The sequence below is a fragment of the Apodemus sylvaticus genome, chromosome 3 (assembly GCF_947179515.1).
Source record: "Apodemus sylvaticus chromosome 3, mApoSyl1.1, whole genome shotgun sequence".
In the NCBI taxonomy this organism is placed as follows: domain Eukaryota; kingdom Metazoa; phylum Chordata; class Mammalia; order Rodentia; family Muridae; genus Apodemus; species Apodemus sylvaticus.
This window is the reverse complement of record NC_067474.1, coordinates 15,855,776-15,878,559: the sequence shown is the minus strand read 5'-3', so window position 1 is coordinate 15,878,559 and position 22,784 is coordinate 15,855,776. Positions and strand designations below refer to the sequence as shown.

General features: G+C 39.2%; 1 protein-coding gene across 2 annotated transcripts in view; it reads left to right on the top strand.

Moving 5' to 3' along the window:
• The window catches only part of Atp6v1h (ATPase H+ transporting V1 subunit H), a 71,372-nt gene extending 52,574 nt beyond the window's left edge, over positions 1–18,798 (top strand). For both annotated transcript variants that reach the window (XM_052175996.1, XM_052175997.1), the window contains exons 12-14: positions 4,852–4,953; positions 10,053–10,166; positions 18,457–18,798. In XM_052175996.1, the coding sequence (XP_052031956.1) occupies positions 4,852–4,953; positions 10,053–10,166; positions 18,457–18,517 (277 nt within the window). In that variant the 3' untranslated portion in view covers positions 18,518–18,798. The remainder of the gene's footprint in view (positions 1–4,851; positions 4,954–10,052; positions 10,167–18,456) is intronic.
• The last annotated feature ends 3,986 nt before the right edge of the window (positions 18,799–22,784 follow it).

The window sequence follows — 22,784 nt, the reverse complement described above, 5'->3', positions numbered from 1 at the left end:
TTAGTTATCTGTCTTACACCCCATAGGAAGCCCATGTAATTCTGCCATAGCAGCAAGATACCATGTTCCACACAGGGAGAGAGAAGCACTGCCTTCATGGATGGCCTACCCTCGGATCTGCATCCAAACCAAGGGCGGTACAATGGCTCCTCCCAAAGTTACCTTTAGTTTTATCACACCCTGTGTTCAGGGTATCATTGTGCTAACTTTCCTGGTGAGACACAATTATTTTCTCACCCCAAATAGTGCTCTAGTGACAGACCAGAGTACCATTCCACCAAAGTCTAGTTCAGTGAACTGATGAGTTCATTTAGTTGGCTTATACATCATGGGCTAATGCTCCATCTCTAGAATCCTATAGATTATAGGAAGAGAGGTTGCTTCCAGGAGTGTGGGTAACTCTGAAACAACTCATCATTGTGAAGCCTACCCCATCATTGATGATGATCTCATGGAAACTGTATCATGGAATTCTCCTTTTGGTTAGCAGCTCACAGCTTTCTTAAACTCCAGCTCTGGGGGTGTTGGCGGGGGGGAGCAGTTCTGCCTCTTTCTTCTGGTTTCCACGGGCATTGCATAATGCACATGTACGTACAGGTATATTCAGGTAAAACATCCATACACATAAATTGAGAAGAAAATAGAATAATTTAAAGAAGAACATACACAATTTAGAGTATTCAAAAATATAAATAAATATTTGGAAAGCTGAATGCATATTTTGTTTTTATCTTCTAGATTTTCATGTGCTTACATTGAAAGAGTTATTGTCAATGTGTTGTTGTATGTAGAATATGGATAGACAGGCAGCAGATAATTTGATTCATTTTCAACACTTTGTTATATCCTGAGACATATTAACTTCTGAGTTTAATTTCATCAAAAATGGTTTGTGAAGAATATATACACATCAGTATGAAAAGGAATATGTATTACTATCATGCTTTTCTTTTTCCTGATAATTTGGGAATCCAGATTTCTCAGTTAATCCAGAAGATAGAAGGTAATTACATAACAAAATGATCCTCTGATTGACAGTGTCTTCACTTGTACTCTATCACTTAGAGATTTCAGGTAGATGACACATTGAGGTGGTTGCAGAAGTTCTATGGATAGATTTTTAAGTTTTAGTATTTGTCACAGATGGTCCCAGCCGGAAACTATCAGATCCAAGGGGGAATTTTGGATATTAAGAAAGGAACAGGTTCCTGGTGAGTGACAAACAGACACAACCACAGAGGCAGCTTGAATTTGAATGTATTTTTCTGGGTATCCCCTAGTCCAGTCAAGTTAACATCTCAAATTAAGCATTGCATTCATCTGCCAAAGCTTCAGTTTTCTCAGGCTGTACATGGTATTTACCCATCGTCCAGGGTTCATGCGGTTAAACTGCTTCTTCATCATTTGCCCTGCTGTCGTGCTAGCCCGGGAGCTAGGGAAGGACGGCTTCCGCCCTAGCATCTGGGTGATGATGGCGGCATTGCGCTCGCAATCCTCCAAGAGCACCTCCGCCTAGTCTGCCTGATGCGTTCTTCTTTGTGCCATGCCCAGGGCTGCCCTAGGTGCCCAGCAGTTAGCTCCAGCTGCAGCCCCTAGTTCCAGCCCAGTGAACTAACCAGTGAGTCCCAGTGTCAAACTCCCTGAGTCTAAAATGAGTCTTCATGAGTATTAAGTGTGAACTGTGTCCTGAATCACACCTGGATTTGGCTGTTTTGGTCAAAGACTCCCTTGGTGGGGTCTGCAAAACAAAAGCAGTTCCTCACAAGCTTCCTTTGAGGCCTATCACACCTAGATAAGTTAAGAATGTTGTTTGGCTAAAGATTCCCTAGGTGGGGTCTGCAAGTGTCTTTAACAGACCCTGGATCTTTCTATTCTGGTGAGCCTGGGTAGAGACTACCTGTCTGCTTAACAAGAGGTCAAGAGTTAAAGGTGGAACAGGATTAGCTTGTCTGCTGATGTCCCTGAGGTATCCAATTCAGATGCAAAAGACCGAAAGCCTGACCTCTGGGATGGGGGAGGTAGCTTTGAGCTTTGCACCAACTCAAATGTAAATTCTTTCTAATTTGTCCAACACCCACCTGTTCAGCTAGGACTTAGAGAGTCAAATAACAAAAGGAACCTGGGATTTTAGGATTCCTGGAAAATTTTACTGCCTGCTAAAAATGCTTTTTTCTACCATATTTGGAGCCATACTACATATATATATTCTGTTGGGAGGTAAATGTAATTACATAAACGATTGGAGAAAAGCGTTGCAGAATTTTTTGGCTACAAGATGGATTCTTTTACATCTTAATTTGCTTGGTTTTTCTTAGTTCAGGGTACTAGGAAGGAGGAGAATTTCAGAAGTATAGTAAATTGTCAAGTGAGATTTTTTGGCTTCTAAATAGAGGTGTTCTGCAAAATCCCAGGAGACATTTCTCACCTCAGCCTGTAAAATTTTGTTTTACAGGTTTTACTGGGGCCACTGCAGCAAGTATTAGCAAATAGCAGATAAATGGGATTTAGAAACTAAGCAGCTTTTGTAGATTTGAACATATTTGGGATTATTTTTATTTTTTGACTTAGAACTCTTGGATTCCTAGTCTTGGCTTCTTCCTTCCAGTGATAGGATTATAGAGATGGAGCATTACATCCAGTTTAGAGTGACAGAAAAATTTAGAAAACTTAATCTTTTATTATGGTAACATAAGCAAAGATAGTGTGACTTAAGTTGCTTCCTAGTAAACCTAGTAAATCATTTTAGAAGGCTCATATTTTGTGATCATATGTTAACAAACTAAATGGCTTTAATTGTTTTCTATTTAATATTAATTTCATCTTTATATTTGTGTGCTACGTGTGCCTACATGTTTAGCCATGTGCACGCAGAAGCCTGTGAAGGGTAGGTGTCAGATCCCCTGAACTTAAGAGGTCCAGACAGTTGTGAGCCACTGTGTGAGTGGTGCTTGGAACTAAACCTCAGTCCTCGGCAAAAGCAGTTAAGTGCTCTCAACCACTGAGCCATCTCCAAAGAAATGCACTTGCTTTTGAGCTTATGGTAGAATTACATCCCCTACTCCTTCCTCTAAATCTCCCCACTATTCCTCCCTGCTCTCCTTCAAATTCTATAGCTTCTTTTTTTCTAAGTTGCTATTCATGCATATGCATATAGATAAATAGTCCTAAATATAGTCTCTTCAGTCCTTATAATGTTACTTGCAGGTTTATTTGTAGAGCTGATTGTCATTGGACAACCAACTGTTGTATTTTTTTTTCAGGGGAGGGCCACCTCTTCCATTGAGTCATCTCTTGAGCCCTCCTTTAAGTTGCAATTGCTACTCCTTTAAGTAGCAATTTTTAAGGGACAGTAATTCTTGAGTATCTTAGAAAAGTTAGATGACTTTTAAAAAAAATGTGTGTGTGTGTCTATGACTATGTCTGTCTTAGTTAAGTTTCTATCCCTGTGATAAAATCAGACCGTGACCTAAAACATGTTGGAAGTAAATTTTTCCCTCTGCCAGCAGACATTAATTACAAATAGCTTTTTGATTAGTTCCCAACTCTCATTGAAGGCATCTTGTCTGGTTTGAATCTGTGCGGATCTTACGTGTGTTGCTACAGTCTCTGATCTCATATGTATATCTGTCCTGCTGTATCAGGAAGATGCTGTTTTCCTTGGAGTCATACATCACCTCTGTTTCTCTTAGTGTTTCTGTCTCCTACTCATAGATCCTTGAGCCTTGATGAAAAGTGTTTGATGAATACACTTAGGATTTAGTGCTCCAAAGTCTCTCACTCTATACATTGTGCAGTTATGGATCTCTATGTATTTCTATCTACTGCTAAGAGAAGCTTCTCTGATGTGAGTTGAGCAAGGCACTGACTTATGAGTATAGTATTATGCTATCAGTGTAAGACCCCCCCAAAACCGAGGGTTCCCCAGCACCCCATGCCCCGGAAGGCGACACCCAAATCACTCGCTAGAAACAGTCTTGATACAATAACATGAGGATTTCTTTATTCCAGAATTTTGGGTTCCACAGCTGTACACCATGCAGGGTTAGAGGACTGTGGATCACGAGTGCTGAATTGTGACTGCTTTTATAAGTTTACGACAAAGCCCGAATCACAAACCAATCATTTCTTAGCATGGAGAGCCCTTAAATGCGAGCCAATCGCGACAGCTTTTATAAGTTTACGACAAAGCCCGTGAATCTCAAACCAATCATTTCTTAGCATGGAGAGCCTACGAAATGCGAGCCAAATGATTTGTACCACTCCTTAGTTTTTAGGCCAATCAGTTTATTTTCTTGAATGTCTATAGCTGTGTGAACTCCTCCTGCAAAGGGATAATGGCGTAAGCAATTTACAGAAGCAAGATAAGCTTAGCCCATTTCCAGTTACCTTGTGGGGCCAGGATCACCTATTCAAGGCCTTTCTGCTAGCTCTAAACCAAGGGCGGGCTCTGGAATGTGACCTTTTACCTAGTTTCTAACAAAGTGAGATAGCGGTTTAAACTTCTGACTTCTTGAGGTCATTAGAGTTAGGCTGTATTATTTTCTATCCTTTCATCAGGAGTCATTTTATTGCCATATATCTTTAGCAGAATAATAGTAATAGGTTTTCTCCTAGACCTGTGACTTAATCTAGTCTTAGGTTATGTTTTTGCAATTGTATAGAAATGTAACTGCTTATAAAGCTTGGGGTAGCCTGTATATACATACAAAGGTTTGAACAGTGCTAAAATGGGTATAATGGTGAAATCCTTAGAAAGTTCTGCTTTGAGTAAGATGTTTATATTATACCTATATTAATTTTATCCTGTAGAAAAATAAACAGTTTCATATGTCTTGATTAAATTTATTTCAGAATCTTGACAAAACTTCTGGAGGTATCAGATGATCCACAAGTCTTAGCTGTTGCTGCTCATGATGTTGGAGAATATGTCCGGCATTATCCCCGGGGCAAACGGTAAAAGACAAAGACAAAGCTATGTTTCATTTTGGTTTCTTGAAACAATCCAAAGTAATGTTCTTTTTCTTTTTCTTTTTCTTTTCTTTCTTTCTTTCTTTCTTTTCTTTTTTTTTTTTAGGATTTTTGGTTTTTTCTGAGACAGGGTTTCTCTGTATAGCCCTGGCTGTCCTGCAGCTCACTCTGTAGAACAGGCTGGCCTTGAACTCAGAAATCTGCCTGCCTCTGCCTCCCAGAGTGCTGGGATTACAGGCGTGTACCACCACCACCTGGCTGTTCTTTACCAATTAAAAATAATTCAGCAGAGAAACTAATTAAGAAAATGAACTCAGTTAAAATGAGTACTATAAAAATATAAATACACTTGCATTAATACTTTTGTGTAATTGTCAATAGAGATTATTAGAAGTTTCTCACTAAAAATTTCCTTTGTTTGCAAACTTTTTCCATAGCCACTTTGTGAACACTACTCATAGGTATGGACATGGATGAGAGGTTGTTATTGACTGCAATTATAAACTATAGAATTAAATACAGAGTGTGTAAGAAAAAGTTATAGTAAATGCATAGTAATATAATCATGCATTTCAAAATATTGAGGTGTGGTTATATAATTAAATGTACTTAGATATACCGAGAACAAAACAAAGATATGTTTATTTGGCAAAGCAGAGTCTGAAGACTTTGAGTACCTTATTAGGCACTCAGTTGACTAGTATGTTCCCAACAGAAGCAGAAACATGGGATGTCCCTTGGTGTAGAACGCCAGCAGAAAGTTGTCTAGCTTTCTGTTTGTATTCAGAAATACAAGCATTTCCTTATGTCCAATGCAGCCCCGCCTCCTTTTTTGTTGTTCTCATTCTTTTTCTTGCAAATTATCTTCTAAGATGCAGAATAATCTTTCATGTTATATCCATTTCACTACGATTTTAGAAAATTGCTTTGGTATCTCACATTTGATGATAATATTTGGATGATGGGCTAAACTTATTAAGGTAATCACAGCTGCTAAGATATGCCTTCATAAAATGCCAGGATTCATTTAATAATCATTATCAAAAAATAGTTGCCTCGTTTATTAGATAGCCAAAAACCAAGTAGTGGACATTTTCTTCTGGTTCAGTGAAAAGAATCTCAGCAAAAACCTTGAACTTTTGAGGGATCAAATTCAGAAGAAATCAAGGGAAGGAGAGAGAGAGGGAGTCATTTGCATGTCTTGATTGGAAAAGTCCAGTTTTATACCTTCCAACCTTCAAACAGCATTCACTGTTTTCTAACAGGGGCCAATCTGGATTGCTGTTTATTTCTGTTTTAGATGTTCGTTTGTTTGATTTTTATTTTTTCCTTTTATTGAAAATAGATTTTTTTCTCATGTAATGTCCTGATTATAATTTCCTCTCTCTCTTCCTCCCAGTTGCTCTACACCTTCCCTTCCATCCATATCCACTCCCTTTCTCCTATTAGAAAACTAACAGGCTGCTAAGAGATAATAATAAAATGTAGTAAGATAAAACAAAAACTAACACGTTGCAATTGGATAAAACAAGCAAACAGAAGAAAAAGAACCCAAGAGAATGTGCAGAAACAGAAACCCACTCATTGGCACACTTAGGAATCCTATAAAAGAAAAACTAAGCCATAATATATACACAAAGCACCTGATGTGGACCCATGTAGGTCATGTGCATTGTGCCTTAGTCTGTGTGAGTTTATATGATCTATGATCATGTTGATTTAGAGGGCCTTGTTTTCTTAGTATTCTTGGTATTTTATATGTTATTTTCATAGTTGCTTTTGTGGTTAGAAGGTACACTTTTGAATCAGTAGTCTGTTTTGTGAATTCTGATAGAAAACATAACAGACAGTTCTACTTCCATATTACAAATTTAATAATTGTCATTGGACTATGGGGTTTAGTGACAGAGCATGTGCCTCACATATAAGGTTTCCATCTCTAGCACTCACCCCCTACAAAATGTCCTCAGTAATTTCAAATAGTAGGTTGGTCATATTTATACTTGTGACAGTTTCAATACTAGGAATCCCTTCATCCACATAGCATTAATTGCTGGACATAACTAGTCCTCTACTTATATCTTACATAATTAGTATTATCCATTAAATACAACAGTGCACCGGCAATTTGAACACCCTTTAAAGCTCTTTACAAGGGGCTAGTGTAGCTGCAAAACATGGAATGCCATAATGAACTTTTAGTTTTACTGTTTTTAAAAAAAACAATTCAGTACCAAAACTCATCTAGTTGAAGAAATCACTTTCAAAAGCATATATTTTGTACCGTCACTGTAGTTGGTCAAGATGGCAGTGCTCCCTTTCCTGAATCCATAATCTTAGGTCTGCTCGCTCCCATGATGAGCTTATCAGGGATGTTGATGTTCCTGCTTAAGTCTTCCATAGGAGTGGGTGCGGAAGGAAACAGAAGCAGGTCAGGTCTGGGCAGGAACTAGAGCAGCACTTGCCATCATGGCTGTCTGAAGTAGTAGTTTAATCCTGACAGCTTTCAAAGATGCTTCTCCAGCATCCAAACTGCTCCTGCCTTTCTGTCAGTTCTTTGGCTGCTAAATCAGACTCAAGTTTCTGTAAGTTGTGAGTAGAAATACTGATGGGTGTATAAAATTATTTTTTGAAAGCTGATAAATCACTATATACTGTCTGAAACTAAAACACTAATGTCCAAGTCTTTGTTATATTTCTTTATAACTTTATAACAGTGATGACCTGATTGTGTTCTTTCTTCTGAAAATGATTATCTGTTGAGGAAAAGTATTCAGCATTCAGCATTCAGCAGGGCATAATCAGTCTGGAGAGAGTTACCCAGAGAAGTCATGCTTGCTCTCTTACAATAAAAATTTTTACATCAGGTACATGGGTCTTCCGTATGCAAAGCTTAGCATAGCACATGCAAATCAATTATTTTTATAGTGGCACACACTTTTTATATAGCAAACCTAAAAATTAAAGTTCTGACCATTACAGATGCTAATTGTAGAAAGTATGAAGAGAGGCAGGGCCTTTAGCACCACAGTCACAGACAGTGACTTCTCAGATTGTCTCTCTGTCCTTTGGAAACTGGCCACGTCATAGCTCACACTTTGTCACTTTCTTTCACTTTACTTTTTTTTTTTTTGTTAAGCTGACATTTGCTTGGCTTCTGAGTTTTCACTGTTATGAAAACAGAATGGACTGGTGTACATTTTGATTACTTTCTGCCATCTCCTGAAGTAGACAAAAGGAGATAAAGTATATATTTATGAGGTTTTAAAAACATTATTATGACACAGATGAATTCAGACTCTCAGCCACTAGTATGTGAGAATTTGATTTTCATGATCTTCTTTCAGCAGCATCAGGAAGTGCTACTGTTTCTTTTTAATCTTGTAGGAAGGAAAGCATAGCATCTTATGTCTTTAACTTATATTTAGCATAGTTTAGGAATCCATTGTTACATTTAAAATAAACACTGTTAAAGCTTGCTGTTTGCAATACATCAAACATTACAATTATATTAAATTATACATACATTTAATTATCCTTTATGATTTTTATCACACATAGTGAATAATAGTGAAGTATGTTAAGTAATGGGCACTCTGCTGAGTGTTGGTTTTGTCCTGGGCTCTGAGCTCTTCACAGAACCCTACATGAAGTGCTTTCTTCTACTTCGGAGGTTAGCACAGTACCTCCTCATATGCTCATTATACTTACAATGTAATATGACAGCTCTCTGAAGTATATTGCTGATTTTCGTTGTTCATGGATGCCAAACTAGTCAATTTGCTTACTCACTAAAATTGCATCATTTTAAGGTTCATATAAATATGTCACTTCTGCAGTAATTCATGAACGTGTGTAAAGCCATGGAAAACATTGAATCCATGATGGACACATTCCCAGCTGGGGTAGAACAAGACTGAGTTCTGCCTTCATGTGTTCTCTACCACAAACAAGTGCTATTTACATGGTCTGTTTGTTGCCATGCTTAGATCTTCTGTCTCCTTTTTTTCCTTTTTTTCATTTCTTTTCTTTTCTTTCCTTCCTTCCTTCCTTCCTTCCTTCCTTCCTTCCTTCCTTCCTTCCTTCCTTCCTTCCTTTCTTTCTTTCTTTCTTTCTTTCTTTCTTTCTTTCTTTCTTTCTTTCTTTCTTTCTTTCTTTCTTTCACTCTTTCTTTCTTTTTTAATTTTGCTGTTTAAAATGGCTCATGAGTATGGTGCTGAAGTGCTGTGTAGGTTTCCAAGTTCAAGAGGCTATGACACTTGGAGAAAATGCATGTATCCGGTAAGCCGGTTTCAGGCCAGAGTAATAGTACTTCCCATTGGTTATGAGCCCAGGGCCCAGAGCAAGACCACGGGATAGGGGTATAAGGCCCTTTTCTCTGAAGCCAAATAGGAGCTCAAAGTATTTGATAAGGCAATGTTAAGGATTTTGGTACCTCTGTTAAAGAGCCGAGTCACTGAACTTTAAATGGGGAAAATGATATTCAGGGTTTTGCAAAGATTGTTCTGATGACAGAGCGGAGAGAGGATTGAGCAGGAACAGCCCCTGCCATTATTAGCCAAGCAGCAGAGATGGCCACACCAAAGAACATGGGCTGTGTTATCTTTGGATCATCACCAACGATACTGTAATGGATTTATACACTCTGTATTTGGCAGTTACTGTAAGTTACCTGATAAATGTGATATGTCTGACTAACATGTCAAATTACAGTGGCTGACATTGTAGGCACTCAGTGTTTGCATTGTGCTTTCTCCTTTCTGTTCAGGACTGGAGGCAGAGAGCATGGTAGGAATGACACAAGTCTCCCGAAACCTTGATCCTATCCCCTAGTGATAGTTTCCCTTGGGAAACCTATCTTTCCCAGATAGTTTCATCAGCTGTGGATTCATGAATCTGTGTAGTCTATTCTCATTCAGCCACCAGTCTGTAATTCATTTAGAGTGATGTAAGATGTAATGCTTACTTCAGTTACTTGTAACTTTTGTTTAGAAATCCTTTGGGCATTTGGTATTTGAATTTTTCACTTGTAACCTGTATCAATTTAAAAGATGTGACAGCTGCAAGTCTTTTGTGTTGTGCAGGGTTATTGAGCAGCTCGGCGGCAAGCAGCTGGTGATGAACCACATGCACCATGAAGACCAACAGGTCCGCTACAATGCCCTTCTGGCTGTTCAGAAACTCATGGTGCACAACTGGTATGTCTTAGTATATCACATTGCTCTGTGAACTTTTACATGCTTATCCTATGAGGAAATAAATACTTCAGTGAGTTATCAGTGATTTAACAAAAAAAAAAAAAGTCTACACACATATTGCTAATATAGAGCAAAGACTTAATTTTGAAGAAATGAGCTGCATTAATGGTCTTAGGAATGGTACAGATTTCCAATACCAAAAATTACTTCAACTGTACCTGAATAGACCTGTGTGACAAAACAAATGTAGACTCCTTGGAGTTGTGTGGACAGGGCTGGACTTCAGATGCCTCTCCTGGCCTGCAAGGTGTGTAAAGTTTACCAGACTGCATCCTACCAGTTCACAGGAAGACACTGGAAGCTTGTTACTTTACTCAAATTCCATGGTCATGCTTCCTTAATGACAGTGTTTTGCTTTTGAAGTAACCAGAGTCATACTTTTTTTCTGTCCTTTTGCTTTTTATTTTTTATTAGATATTTTCTTTATATTTCAAATGTTATCCCATTTCCTGGTTTCCCCTCCCAAACCACCCTGTTTAGTACTCCCCTCCCACTACTCACCAGCACCTCCCTCCCCCTTCCCTGTCCTGGCATTCCCTTACACTGGGGCATCCAGCCTTCTCAGGACTTTCTCCTCCCTCCCTTTGATGACCAACAAGGCCATCCTCTGCTTGAGCTTCATGTGGTCTGTGAATTGTATCTTGGGTATTCCAAACTTCTGGGCTAATATCCATTTATCAGTGAGTGCATACCATGTGTGTTCTTTTGTGACTGGGTTACCTCACTCAGGATGATATTTTCTAATTCCATCCATTTGCCTAAGAATTTCATGAAGTCATTGGTTTTAATAACTGAGTAGTATTTCACTGCATAAATGTACTATGTAGAATTTTCTGAAGAACTGCCAGACTGATTTCCAGAGTGGTTGTACCATCTTGCAAATATTAAGGCTGAATATTTGGTACTGTGGGGAATGAAGATTGTTCAGCATTTTCAGAATTGATGAGTTTTTGGTTTTATAAGCATCAGTGCTGAGATTACTATATTACATAAATACATAAACAAAATGGCTGATGTATATGTTTAGGACCATTTCAGGAACTGTTGGAAATTATGTTTTAGACATATGCCATTTAAATAATTAATAATATTAATTATTTATTAATTAGTATTAATTAAACATTCCATTTAAATAATAATTATAACAACAATAATACTAATAGCAGTTTTAAAATCAAACGTTGTAACAGTGTATCTCTCCTGCAAAGGGGTCCACTCACTCCAGAAACTGAACCTATGATTAGATCAAGCAATGATGGTGTCTACCTTGGTAAACTAGTGAGGTTTTTTTTTTGTTTTGTTTTTTTTTTTTTTTTTTTTTTTTTTCGGTGGGAGAAAGTTTGTCTTAGGGTTTCTTTTGCTGTGATGAAACACCATGGCAAAATGCATCTTGGGAAGGAGAAGGTTTGTTTGACTTAAGCTTCCACATCACTATTCCTCATAGAAGGATGTCAGGGCAGGAACTTGGAGACTTACTGGCTTCCTCCTCATAGTTAGCTCAACTTGCTTTCTTAAAGAACGTAGGCCAACTGTCCTAGAGGTGGCACCACCGACAGTGAGCTTTCAATTACACCTGATTTCATGGAGGAGTTTTCTCAACTGAGATGCCCTCCTCTCTCAGATGACACTGGCTTGTGTCAAGTAGAAATAAAAACTAAGCACAACAGGGGTAGTATTTAACAGGAATATGGCTGAGGGACTACTTTCTAGGAACGGAGATGACTCAAGCTGTTGTATCAGCAGATGTCCACTGTAACATGGTGACTGATGAAAGCTGCATCCCTAGAGCTCTGCAGAACTTCCAAGCATCTGGATAGGTTCCAGGTTTCCTCAAAAGGGTGGGCAGGTTAGAATCTCTTCCTGCAGTTGGTTACTTCTTAGAAACTAGGGAGGGGCCTTCAAGAATCTTGGAAGTTTCTGCTTTTCCATACAGGGCTTGTTTACCATCATGTGTCTCCTCCCCCTCCTTTCTAGAGGGGATGTTTTCAGGGGAAACAGAAGGGAAGGTGGGAAGAGGTAAGAATGGTGTGGTGGGGAGCCTTTCTTGGCACTTTTTCCTGAGAACTTTACATAAAAGACTGCCATGCAAAGAAGTCTGCACTCCAGTGTCACCTGTCTGACATGGCGTAAAATTGGAAATCAGCTGGAGTGATCAAGAGATGCTTGTATTATGCCTGAACAGTAACGGTGATGACAGACAGAAGATAAAATACTAATTGGAGAGAGAGAAGTAAAGGTTTAAGAGAGAGAAGTAAAAAGTAACTGAAGTTGATTGTTGAATGGATTGGCTGGTGAGTGACCCAAATCCAGAATGACAATTCTGATTTGGAGTTAGGTGTTGCATTACTATTGTAGGAATTTGTATGAAGAATAGAATTTGAGTATCAATTGTGTTCATTTCTGGAGACATACTAAACTTGGTTTACATGCAATGAGAAATTGTAGAGGTAGACATGCAGGTTTGAAGTTGAGAACAAAATTAGGAACTAGTAAAGTGAGACCTGAAAACCTGGTGGCAGTAAAATTGACTGTATAGAGCGAAATTATTACCTGGGAGGTGTGGGGATGCATTTCCTGAAATTGTCTGCAAGGAGGAAAGGAGCCATGCTTTTTCTCATATTTTCTAAGAGGAATGTGTAATCTACAAAAGGTTAATACAACTATTAGATAAAAATAAAAACATGTAAAGGTCAGATAGAAGATTGGGTATTTGTCTTAGTTAGGGTGTCTGTTGCTGTGATAAGACCATGGCCAAAACCAACTCGGAGAAAAAGGGTTATTTCAGCTTAGTTATAGTCCATCATGAGGGAACTTAAAGATGGAACTCAAGGGAGAAACTTGAAAGCAGAAGTGAAATGGAAGCCATGAAGTAATGCTGCTTACTGGCTTGTGCTGTGGTAGTATATTAATCCGTGCTAAACTTCCTGTCTGGTGTGCACTTCTCTCTACCTCCTCAGTGTTCTGGATTCCCTTAAGAAAGGCAGACATATACAGCCTTATATTTTAAATACCTTAAACAGCTCAATGGTTGGGCCACTCCCTAACTCCATGTGGCTAACACTCACTCCCCTCTGATATTCCCGAGTTAATATTTACTAAATCTATATGTTTCCTTTGCAAACCCTGGACCCTGCTGGGCAGCCCTCCTGAGGCTGCTATCCCCCTGCACCTACATGTCTGTCCTTCCTGCACCTTTCCGACTGTCCAGGTCTGTCTCCTATGCCATTTTCATGGCAGAATCCCTTCTTCCTCCTCCTTTCCCTTCCTGGGAGTCCCGCCTCTATCTTCCTGCCCAGCCATTGGCCACTGGTAACTTTATTGACCAGCCAGAAACTAACTGGGGACAGGCTTCCTTTAGTTTTACTTGCAGAACACTGCAAGCTGTTTTTTGGGTAACATAATTAGCATGAGAACACAAGCTGCTTAGCCAGAACAATCCATCCCTTGTCAACTCAACACTCTAGCTTATCAGTAATTAACTGTAATCTTTCTTTTCTTGTTTATCCACAGGGTCACATATTGGCATTTGAAAACATTATAAAACTTAAAATTTACCTCTAAAATATCCAGTTTCTTAACTGGATTCTGTAAAATAAATAGTTACATACTTTCAAGAAGCAAGAATTGGGGCATAGTCCAAAACTGTAAAAGCTCAGTATCACACTTCTTGGACTCATGATCTTTTTGGGTTACAAAAGACTTGAGCTGCTCTCCCTCACTGGCTGTATTGTATATAGTACACATAATGTGTCTAGTAGGCTTAGGTTGGCTCCATTACACTCCATAGCTGCTGCTATTTTTGGTGATCATCCTATAGAGCTGGTGTTTCCACTGGGGTCTTCACTGCAACTGGGCTGTACTTCAACCAGTATCCTCTTCTGGGCTCTCTTCAGAGACTCTCATTCTGTCACATGGTACCACGCCTCATCCTCTCTCCATGAAGTCTTTGGTCCTGGGCTTCTACTTCAGTGGACCTTTATTAGTAGTTTTTCTTGGCTTTCTCACCGTATCAAAGCTTCAGCTGCTCTCCATGAGTACTTTATATGCAGTTTAGCTCCTCAGATAAAGTGCACTGTTGGCCACTTCTGGACCATAGTTTCTGTGTGTTGACCTTGGGGAAACACTTCTCAAAAGTTTTTGCCACATTGGTGCTTACCTGTTCTTAATCACAGCTGAACTTAAGCACTAACTAACCAGATAAAGGCTTGGTTGTGACTTCTTGTTAATTACAGCCGAATTTTCAGCCCCAGCTGACCAGAGCCACAATTTATTTCAAAATGTTGGACAGCCCCACAACTATCAGACTCCCCCAAAACTTCATAAGCTCCATCATCTGCATGGCTCTCAAATCCCAAATTCTCACAACAGTTCATTAAGCTCTGAATACTCAGTTAATGGTTTTTATGGTGAGGGGCACTCATAATTTCAACATCTTTCAACTATCCTCCCAAACAGCATGGTCAAGTCTGTCATAGTGGTACCCTAACTCTTGTGCCAACTTCTATTTTAGTCAGGTTTTCTATTGCTGTGATAAAACAACATGACTAAAAGCAACTTTGGGAAAAAATGGTTTATTTTATCTTATAAATCTCAGGTCATTTATACTCCATGATTGAGGGAAGTCAGGGAAGGAATCTGAAGGCAGGAACTAAACCAGAGGCCAGGAGGAAGGCTGCTTACTGATTGTTGTTCTCTGTGACTTGCCGCTTTCTTACACAACTCAGGACTACCTGCCCAAGGGAGGTACCACCCACATTGGGCTGGGCTGGGCTGGGCTGGGCTGGGCTGGGCTGGGCCCGCCCTCCCATATCAATCATTACTCAAGAAAATTCCCCTACAGACTTGTGCATAGGTCAGTCTTATAGAGGCACTTTCTCAATTGTTCCTTAGATAAGTCTGGCTTGTGCCAAGTTGGCAAACCAACTAGGACAGTATTACACAGGAAGAGCAGTAAACTTGAAATTTGGAGTAAAACTAGTACCATGGTATTAGTTTGAAAAAGTATATTTGAAGAAAGATTTTTTGAGGTGAGTAGTGTTAAACCGAAGCAGAAAAAACATGAAAGGGAGGTCCGTGGAAGCATGAATGCTGCTGGTGACCCAGACCAGGGCCCTTGGCAATCATGATTGCAGCATGTTAGAGATGGTATCAAAGTCAAGTCAAGTCATTCATGGTGGTTTGAATATGGTAGCCCAGGGAGTGGCACTATTAGGAGGTATGACCTTTTTAGAGGAAGTGTATCATTGTGGCCATAGCCTTTAAGACCCTCATCCTAGATCTCTGGAAGCCAGTCTTATAGCTGCCTTCAGATGAAGATGTAGAACTCTGACTGCTCCTACACCATGCCTGCTTGGATACTGCCATGCTTCTGCCTTGATGATAATGAACTGAAGCTCTGAACATGTAAGCCAGCTCCAATTAAATGCTGTTTTTATAAGACTTGTCTTGGTCATGGTGTCTCGTAAGAGCCGTAAAACTCTAAGACAGAAGTTGATACCAGGAGTGGGGTATTGATGTAATAGGCCTCACCATGATTTTGTTAGGAAGAATGTGGATTTGGGGATTTTGGATTTGGAAAGCTATGGAATGTTTTAAGTGAGGCTTAATGAGCCATCCTAGTAGGATTATGGAAGACATTTCTGGGGGTGATTTGAGCTAAGGAAGCCTGGCTCTAATGGTTTCAAAGGTGAAAAATTTTAATAAGTGACAGAGAGACTGTTCTAGTGGTATTTTGGTGAAGAATGTGGCTGCTTTTTTTCCCTTGTCTGAAGAGTCTGGCTGAGGCTAAGGTGAAGAGACTCCGATTAATTGCACTGACAAAGTCTTAAAAATGCTAAGCAGAATCTTTGTTCTTTGGTTATGTCTCATGAAGAGCATTTTAATGAAAAGCAAGCTGAGAAAGGAAAAGTGCATGGTTCAGTTATTAAAAGGGCACCAGTAAGTAGACTGGAGCTTAACCCTGTGTTCAAGGAGATAACAGAAAAAGGGCATGGTGAACCTGGGGCAAAATTTCACCAAGCTAATGTACTTTGCTGTACTTTAGTACTCTGTTAACTTTGTTATAAACTAGCTGGGGTCCTTTACTCTCTCCATATGGGCATAGGGTGCAGGTGAGAACAAGCTCTTGTTACCCTTGGTTTCTGGCAGCAGTTGGTGACAACCAAAAATAGCTGTAAATAGCAACATGTGACACTCAGCTTTGCAGGTTTGAATTGGGTTGTGGGAACCATGGTGGTGTTAAACTCTTGTGCAGGTCAAGGAAGTGGGAGTCCCTATCCCCTGACAATGACTAGTGTTACAGCTCCTGGGCCATAGTCTGAAATCCTTGACTTGTAATGCCCAGCAGCTCTCTAGAACTTTACCAACTTCCAGAGTTTTTCATTTTTTGTCTTTTGCTCTTTAGCGTCAACTTTCATCATCTCTTGCCTTCTTTTTACTTCTGCTTTCCTTAGTTGTTTCTGCCATTGCTAGACAACTACCTGGCTGTGTTACAGAATTTTCCAGCGACTTCTGCTGCAGTAGCACCCTTTTTTCATATCACGTCAAATCAGTTGCTAAGCTCTAAAGAGATCAAAAGCAAACAAAAGGTCACTTGAGAGAATTATTGAGCACTCAGAAAGGTATCACTCCCAAAGTGATCAAATTCCCACTAAAAAGAATGTTTTGTATCAACCAGAGAAGACCTTTGAGCAAATAAATGAAAGGCTATTCACTTTTTGTGACATGGTCCCTTGTGTGTACCAATCACAATAGACTCCCACTGGGCTCTCAGGGCATGTACTTTCCCTCTGACCTGATTTTAGGACTGTGTAGATTCCATTGACATTTGGGGTCATGAAGACCTCAGCATAAGCTCTTTCAAAGTCATTCCTGTGACTCTGTCTTTATTAGTAGTAGTGCATGACTAACTACCTTTTGTTGGAAATAATAAACCTCATTGTGTGTGTGTGTGTGTGTGTGTATATATATATATATATATATATATATATATATATATGTCAGAGTAGTTCCTCAGACCGCAAGAATAATACATGCTTTAACATTCAAAGTCAATTTTAAGAACATTAAATTGGGGGAAAAATGGTAATAAAGCACTTTTTTGGTGACACCCAAAGATTGTTTCCTGGTGGTGCTCACCCAAGGAGTGGTTGAGTGACTAATTGATGCAGTAGGAGGTGGGGAAGATGTCCTTGATCTTGGGTATGCTGCTTCCTTGTCGGGCCATGTGCCTCCCACACAATGTCTGTGTTAGTTAGTCATTGCAGGAAGATGTGCCCTCCAGTCTCAGAATGATGTAGTAGGAAGGGGCTCAAGTGCAAACACATTTCCTGATTCCAAACTAAAGCTCTTTTCTTTTTTCCTGGAGGGAATGACAATTTAGAAGTCTTTAAAAATAGTTTCTTTTCCTTATTGTGAAAAAAAGTTTGGGCAATTCATGGGGTGGGAAGAGGGGGCAGGAAGAGTAAAGAACATACCCATTCCCTCTGTCTCAGTGGGTCCTATATGTGACTTTAAGCTAAAGAGACGCATATTGTAGGGACAGGTTTTATTTCTTTTCTCACATGTAACCTAAAACTCGTACTTGACTATGTAATTTAAGCTGGTTTTGAACTCACAATCTTCCTGCCTCTGCCTACTGAGTGCTGTGATTATAGGACTGTTACCTCTAACCTGCTGTCAGTTTTATTTCCTGAAGGATCTAGACAGTTTGAGACCATCACTTTAAGTCATTTACTCCATATGTAGAATGAGAAAACTCCTTAGCTTCTGTGATAGCTATGCATGCAATACTATGGTCTTTGTGGGCCACAAGAGTAGCTCCGGTTAGAGACCTGAATTTTGCTGTTATTGTCAGTGATTTATTTTCATTGCCTTGTGTTTGCCCCAGGCTATACATGCATACATTTTTTAACACTAAGAAATATGTTTTCCATGGTATAAAGAAACCCGTTTGAATCATAAGTTGGTTGCTAAACTCAAGACTGCAGATGTTTTAGTAAGTCCTTCATGTAAACAGGGAAGTCAACTCCCCAAATGGCACTGCATGAAGACCTACCATCTCGTGGGCCATGACTGGTTTGTGTGTAGAAATAGACAGCATTCTTGCAGCACTGGAGCTTTTGAAAGTTGGAAATGTGTAGTTTCTAGAGATTATTTTATTAATAAGTTTTGAGTCTTGACAGCGATTCTCTGTATTGAAATCCTAATTTGCCATGTTCTTGTTGTCTAGGGAATATCTTGGTAAACAGCTACAGTCAGAGCAGCCTCAGACTGCTGCTGCTCGGAGCTGAGCTGACCTCTTCAGCCTTTCTGCACCTCCGATGGACCACTGGAGTGAGAATCTCAGTCTTTAGGGTCAAAAGCAAATAGTTTTTAATTTAATGGTTACTTCTTTTTCTGTTGTATAGCTTTTACCAATGGTAATTCCTGGGGGAATAAAAGTGTTTGCTTGTTAAGTTGTATAAAAGTAGGTGTCTGTATTTAGAGAAATATTACTGTTACTTATATTCTTTATGTTTTTGTATTTATTGTTCTCTGGAAATGAATATAATTAAAGGATTCTCACTCCAAACATGCTCTTAAATTTTGCTTATTCCTAATGTGGATTTGAATAAACATCATTTATTGCACTATTTCAAATAAAAATCGGGAGAACTGTTCCCAGGTGATGATGGGAAGTAAATGTTTTGAAATGATTACTGCTCTCTCTCTCTCTCTCTCTCTCTCTCTCTCTCTCTCTCTCTCTGTTTCTCTGTTTCTCTGTTTCTCTTGCTTTTTCACTCATATGGACACAGATATGTACACACACACATTCTATACCTTCAAGACATCACATTACTTAATAATAGGGATGTCCTTAGAAATATATTTTTGGGGCAATTGAGTCACTTTGCAAACATTACAGAATATAGGTACATAAACCTGCTCTTGATTTAGTCTCTTGATGCATTGAAGACAGTAAAAGGTGGATAAGGCTGCTGCTGGCAAAATATGGCAAAATATGGGAGACTATTTCACAGTAAACTTTTTTTGATAAGTAGGAGTACACCTTAATATAGTAAAAAAAGTAAGTAAATAGACACCATTGTTGTTTATTACCACTACCCAGTATAGTCCACTGTACATAGTTCTGTGTTGTATTCTTACACTACTATGAGTCAGCACTTCACTCTCATTTTCAGCAGCACCACACAGGTGAGCAAGACCAAGTGCTCCAGTATCAAGACATTGACAACACTGCTGTGTTTAGGACATTTTGTACCATTGTGATTTTTATGGCATTATCATGGTATATGCAGTCTGTTATAAATGAATGTCTATGGAATTAAAAAAATCTAAATCTTGAATGAATTTTGTTAGACTTTGTATATTTTATTTCTTTTAGATTTTAAAAAGATCTATTTTTTATGAAACTTAAATTTAATAATTTAAAACAGAAACATCACACTAAAGTTGGACAAGGCAAACTAAAAGAAGGAAAAGAGCCCCAAAGGAATCAAAAAGCTCAGAGACCACTTATTCGACCACTTGGGACCCCCATAAAAACACTAAAACTGAAAGCTGTAATATATACACGAAGGGCCTGGTGCAGACACGTGCAGGCCTTATGCTGCTTTGGTCTCTGAGTTTATATGATCTGTACTCAGTTGATTAGAAACCCTTGTTCTCCTGGTGTCGTCTGTCCCCTCTGAGTCTTACACTCTTTCTGCCATCTCTTCCTCAGGATTGTCTGAGCTCTGAGGGTAGGGATTTGATGGAGATATCTCATTTAGGGCTGAGTGTTCTATCTCTCACTCCCTTTGTAATGTCTAGTTGTGATCTTTGTGCTTGTATCCGTCTGCTGCAGGAGGAAGCTTCATTGATGGTGGCTGTATACATGATGATACATGAGGATAGCTGAATAGAATATCATTAGGAGTCGGTTTAGCATGCTTTTCTTTTGGTAGTAGTAGTTGGTTTTACCCTAGGTCTCTGGACTATAGTTGACATCCAAGCAGTGTTGGGAATGAGTTCCATCTGTGTGCCTTAAGCCAAATTAAATGTTGGTTGATTACACACAAGCTTTTTGCCACCATTACCCTGGCATATTCTGTAAGCTGGACAGCATAGTAGATCAGAGCTGTAGACTTAAGTTTCTCTTGGCAGCCTGCTGAGTACTTTCCCGTATCAAAGACACTGGAACAAAGAGATGAAAGTTCTATGTAGGCATCAGATTGACTTCTTCATATTCAATGAGTTGTATGAGTGTAGTCTTAAGCAATGGGACCTTGCTGTCAGTTTGTGGAAAACAAACTGTTATCTTGACAACAGCCTGGATTGTATTTGGATTTCCATGGTACCCTTTGGCCAATAACTAAATTGTGTTATTTACACAATTGGAAACTTTCTTTTGTGATAAGAGACAGCCAGCTAGGACTCTGTCTCCTGAGTTTTTGAAGATTTTCATTAGGATCACTGCCTTCAGTTTCCATAGCACCTGGGAAATATCCCTCCATTCTACCTGTTCCCCTCCCCCAACCTCCAGTTCTCCCAGTTTCCTCTGCCCCTAATCTATCCATAAATTATTTTCACCTTGCAGTGAGGTATATAATTTGTCCCAGACCCTTCCTCTGTACCTAACCTCTCTGGGTCTGTTTTGTGCTTGGTTATTATTTGCTTACTGGGTAATGTGAATATATATCATATCTTTCTGGGTCTGGGTTACCATACTCGGGATGATTTATTTTTTCTAAATATACCAGTTTCTCTGTAAATTTCATACCATTTTTTTCTTTAACAGCTGAATAATACTCGAATGTGTAAATGTACTGCATTGTTTTTTGATTCTGTTGAGGGATAATTACTTGTTTCCAAATTTTTTCTCTTTTATTTTATTTTTTTATTCAATATATTCTTTATTTACATTTCTAATGATTTCCCCTTTCCTGGATCCCCACTTCCCGAAAGTCCTATAAGCCTTCTTCCCCCTCCCACCCCCCATCCCCTTCCCCAGTCAACCCCTTCCCACTTCCCTGTCCTGGTATTCCCCTACACTGCTGCACTGTGCCTTTCCAGGACCAGGGGGCTCTCCTTCCTTCTTCTTGGGCATCATTTGATATGTGAATTGTTTCTTGGGTATTCTGAGTTTCTGGGCTAATATCTGTTTATCTGTTATCTGTTAATATCTGTTAATATATGTACATAGCATGTGTGTTCTTTTGTGATTGGGTCCCCTCATGCAGGATGACATTCTCCAGTTCTACCCACTTGCCTAAGAATTTCATGAATTCATTGTTTTTAATAGCTGAGTAGTAAGTATTCCATTGTGCATATATACCACATTTTTTTTTTTTTTTGTATCTGTTTCTTTGTTGAGGGATATCTGGGTTCTTTACAGCTTCTAGCTATTATAAATAAGTCTGCTATGAACATAGTGGAGCATGTATCCTTATTACATGCTGGGGAATCCTCTGGGTATATGCCTAGGAGTGGTATATTGGGGTCTTCCAGTAGTATCACGCCCAATTTTCTGAGGAACTGTCAGACTGATTTCCAGAATGGTTGTACCAGCTTACAACCCCACCAGCAGTGGAGGAGTGTTCCTCTTTCTCCACATCCTTGCCAGCACCTGTTTTCTCCTCAGTTTTTGATCTTAGCCATTCTGACTACTGTGTGGTGAAATCTCAGGGTTGCTTTGATTTACATTTCCCTGATGACTAAGGATGTTGAACATTTCTTTAGGTGTTTCTCAGCCATTCGATATTGCTCAGTTGAAAATTCTTTGTTTAGCTCTGTATTCCATTTTTTAATAGGGCTATTTGGCTCTCTGGAGTCTACCTTCTTGAGTTCTTAGTATATCTTGGATATTAGCCCTCTGTTGGATGCAGGGTTGGTAATGATCTTTTCCCAATTTGTTGGTTGCCGTTTTGTCCTTTTGACAGTGTCCTTTGCCTTACAGAAACTTTGTAATTTTATGACGTCCCATTGTCAGCTTGATCTTAGAGCATAAGCTATTGGTATTCTATTGAGGAAAATTTCCCCTGTGCCCATGTGCTCAAGGCTCTTCCCAGTTTCTTTTCTATTAGTTGCAGTATGTCTGGTTTTATGTGGAGGTTCTTGATCCACTTGTACTTGAGCTTAGTACAAGAGAAAAGAATGGATCGATTTGCATTCTTCTGCATGCTGACCTCCAGTTGAACCAGCACCATTTGTTGAAAAGGCTATCTTTTAACACTATTGCTTGAGGTTGGGGATACTGATTCCCTTAGAAGTTCTTTTACTGTTGAGGATAGTTTTAGCTATCCTGGGTTTTTTGTTATTCCAGATGAATTTGAGAATTGCTCTTTCTAACTCTATGAAGAATTAATTGAGTTGGGATTTTGATGGGGATTGCATTGAATCTGTGTATTGCTCTTGTCAAGATGGCCATTTTTACTACATTAATCCTGCCAATCCAAGAGCATGGAAGATTTTTCCATCTTCTGAGGTCTTCTTGGATTTCTTTCTTCAAAGACTTGAAGTTTCTGTCATACAGATCTTTCACTTGTTTGGTTAGAGTCACACCAAGATACTTTATAT